The sequence below is a fragment of the Poecilia latipinna genome, unplaced genomic scaffold, assembly GCF_001443285.1.
Source record: "Poecilia latipinna isolate Pla-1442-1.1 unplaced genomic scaffold, P_latipinna-1.0 Scaffold357, whole genome shotgun sequence".
Taxonomy (NCBI): Eukaryota; Metazoa; Chordata; class Actinopteri; order Cyprinodontiformes; family Poeciliidae; genus Poecilia; species Poecilia latipinna.
In genome coordinates this window covers 515,099-517,869 of record NW_015112973.1, presented here as the reverse complement: position 1 = coordinate 517,869, position 2,771 = coordinate 515,099, and the positions used below count along the sequence as shown (strand labels likewise).

General features: G+C 38.8%; 1 protein-coding gene across 1 annotated transcript in view; it reads left to right on the top strand.

Moving 5' to 3' along the window:
* Positions 1-2,771, top strand: part of LOC106949663 (cytochrome P450 2J2-like) — an 18,699-nt gene that overhangs the window by 6,152 nt on the left and 9,776 nt on the right. Inside the window, exons 4-9 of the mRNA XM_015036067.1 lie at positions 643-803; positions 953-1,129; positions 1,207-1,345; positions 1,494-1,681; positions 1,994-2,135; positions 2,606-2,769. Of these exons, the coding sequence (XP_014891553.1) occupies positions 643-803; positions 953-1,129; positions 1,207-1,345; positions 1,494-1,681; positions 1,994-2,135; positions 2,606-2,769 (971 nt within the window). The remainder of the gene's footprint in view (positions 1-642; positions 804-952; positions 1,130-1,206; positions 1,346-1,493; positions 1,682-1,993; positions 2,136-2,605; positions 2,770-2,771) is intronic.

Genomic DNA, 2,771 nt, shown 5'->3' with positions numbered 1-2,771 from the left:
ATTGTTGTTATGGCTCATAACTGATCTCATTACAGTTTAAATACCTTTTAAAAAATGGACCACACTGCTGTCTCCACCACTGATTCTCTGCTTCAGTTAAATTTCCCACAATCCTGCGGTGCATGGCTGTCACTGTCACATGGCCAAACAAACAAATACCACCATCAATCTCCTCCAGAAGCAAATGACATGGAAAGAAATATTGGTTATCATCAGACCAGTTTTATCTGACCAATACCGACATGTTAATAAATTACTAATATCAGCCATATTGATGTTAGTGGAGATATATTTTGTGGTCCTAATATAAATGCTGGAAATATATCATCAGCATTTTGAGGAATTTATGTTTGAGTTTCCCCTCTCAGATTTGAATTATTGAAATAAATTAACTTTTCCATTATTTTCTAAATCACTGAGGCGCTCTTGTATCCTAAGAACAAAAGCAGGAGCAAACAAACAGCATGGAAAGAGGAAGCAGATCTGTGAAAAACAAGATGAGAATAAGAGTGAGAGACGCCGCATTACCTCAGACTATGTAACAAAGACAAATGAAACACAGAATAACAAAAAAAGTATAAAAAAAAAAAAGTATGTTTAAAAGCAGTGGAAATCTTAGTGAAACTTTTCTCTGTCTCACAGGTCAGCCTTTTAATTCCCAGACTTTGGTAAACAAGGCTGTGTCCAACGTCATCTGCTGTTTGGTCTTTGGGAGCAGATTTGAGTACACAGACCAGCAGCAGCAGGCGATACTGGAGAAATTCCATGAGGTTGTGCGCTTACAGGGAAAAATAATGGTGCAGGTGAGAACTCTCCTTGAATCACAATATGGACTAAATCCATAACACATTTTGTGAAGGGGTGTAGAGTAGATTTGTGTTGTTTTAATAAAGGTATACCTTGAAATAAAAAATGTCTGTGACACCTAAAAGATTATGTTCTTGCTCTGTAGCTTTACAACGTATTTCCCTGGCTGATGAAGCGGCTGCCGGGGACGCATCAGACGCTATTCTCCAAAACAAGAGAGATAGTTGAATTCATAGAAATCAAGATCAAGGAGCACAGAGAGAACCTCGACCCGTCGTCTCCAAGAGACTACATCGACTCCTTCCTCATAGAGATGGGAGAGGTGAGAACTCTGCCGTCTCTCATTAAGCAAATGCTCTCATCTGATTCATTTATTTATTTTTATTTTTTTACTTACAGAAAGAAGACAAAGATTCTGGTTTTTATTCGGAGAATCTGTGTTTTTGCATCATGGACCTGTTCGGTGCCGGAACTGAAACCACCACCACCACTTTGCACTGGGGGCTGCTGTACATGATCTACTACCCTGAGATACAAGGTGTGTGAGGAAGCTTAACATTTCTCTGACTAGTATTCCTATGACTCACGAACAGATCAGTCTGACGTTGGGTATAAACTGTATAAAATCGACATTTCAGAGTATCACTGTGGCAGTGGATTGGAAGGTTGTTTTTCTCTGCATGCAGAGCGAGTCCAGGCTGAGATAGACGCTGTGATTGGTCCGTCCAGGCAGCCGTCTATGGCTGACAGAGACAACATGCCTTACACCAACGCTGTCATCCATGAGATACAGAGGATGGGGAACATCATCCCGTTAAATGTGCCCCGGATAGCAAGCAAAGACACCACCTTGGCTAAATACACCATCCCAAAGGTACAAAATATGCAAATGTGCTTTGTTCTATACATCATCTATTTGGTAACATAGCTTTGCAATACATAAAATGGAGACAATTACAAAAAAGTGATTAAAATGCATTGCATCATCTAAAAAAAAGCATAAACTGTTGAATAAAAACAATTGAATGTGTGAAATAAATGAATTCTGCAACTCAGAGCTGATCGCAATGTCTCTACAGCAACATAAACAAACTTATTGGCAGACACATAAAACTGCTTTTGGAAACATTTAGGAGTGACTAAAGATAGGAGTGTAAAGCCGTGTATTTACTGTGTTTGTCCTCAGGGCACCTTGATTTTAGCTCCACTTCACTCTGTCCTCCATGATGAGTCGGTGTGGGAGACGCCGCACTCCTTCAACCCTCAGCACTTCCTGGACCAGGACGGTAAATTTAAGAAGAGAGAAGCCTTCATGCCTTTTTCTGCAGGTTAGTCTTTTGTTTAATCTTTTAAAAGTTTTTTTTTTCTGCTTGATACAATTTAACAGAGTTAACACATGTTCACTTGCAGTCAGCCAGAGTCTTTGGTGAAAGTTATTATTGATGAAATATAAAATTTTGCTCTTGTAATTAAAAAAAAAAAAAAAAAAAAAAACAGAATTAGAAATTTCTTACATATGTATTGATGTGTAGGCCCTTATGCAAATGAACAGGTTTAGTATTTTACATTTTTCTATAAGACGTTATTTACGTTACATCTCAGTATTTTTACATCTGCCAAGAAATTATTTTTCAATTTTTTTTTCTTTTTTCTGGAACTACAAAATTTTTCCTTAACATTTGTTTCTTGGGATCACAATTTTGTTTAATTTAAATTTAAATTTAAATAGAAAAGTAGGAAACAAATATTACTCCATGTTGCATAACTAGCAATGATGTGTCGAACTGTGCATCCTCAGGTAAACGTGTGTGTCTCGGGGAGCAGCTGGCCAGGATGGAGCTGTTCCTCTTCTTCACCTCCCTCCTCCAGAGGTTTAAGTTCTCACCTCCTGCAGGAGAGCAGCCCAGTCTGGAGTACAAGATGGCGGGAACCCGCAGTCCCAAACCTTACCGCCTCTGTGCCGT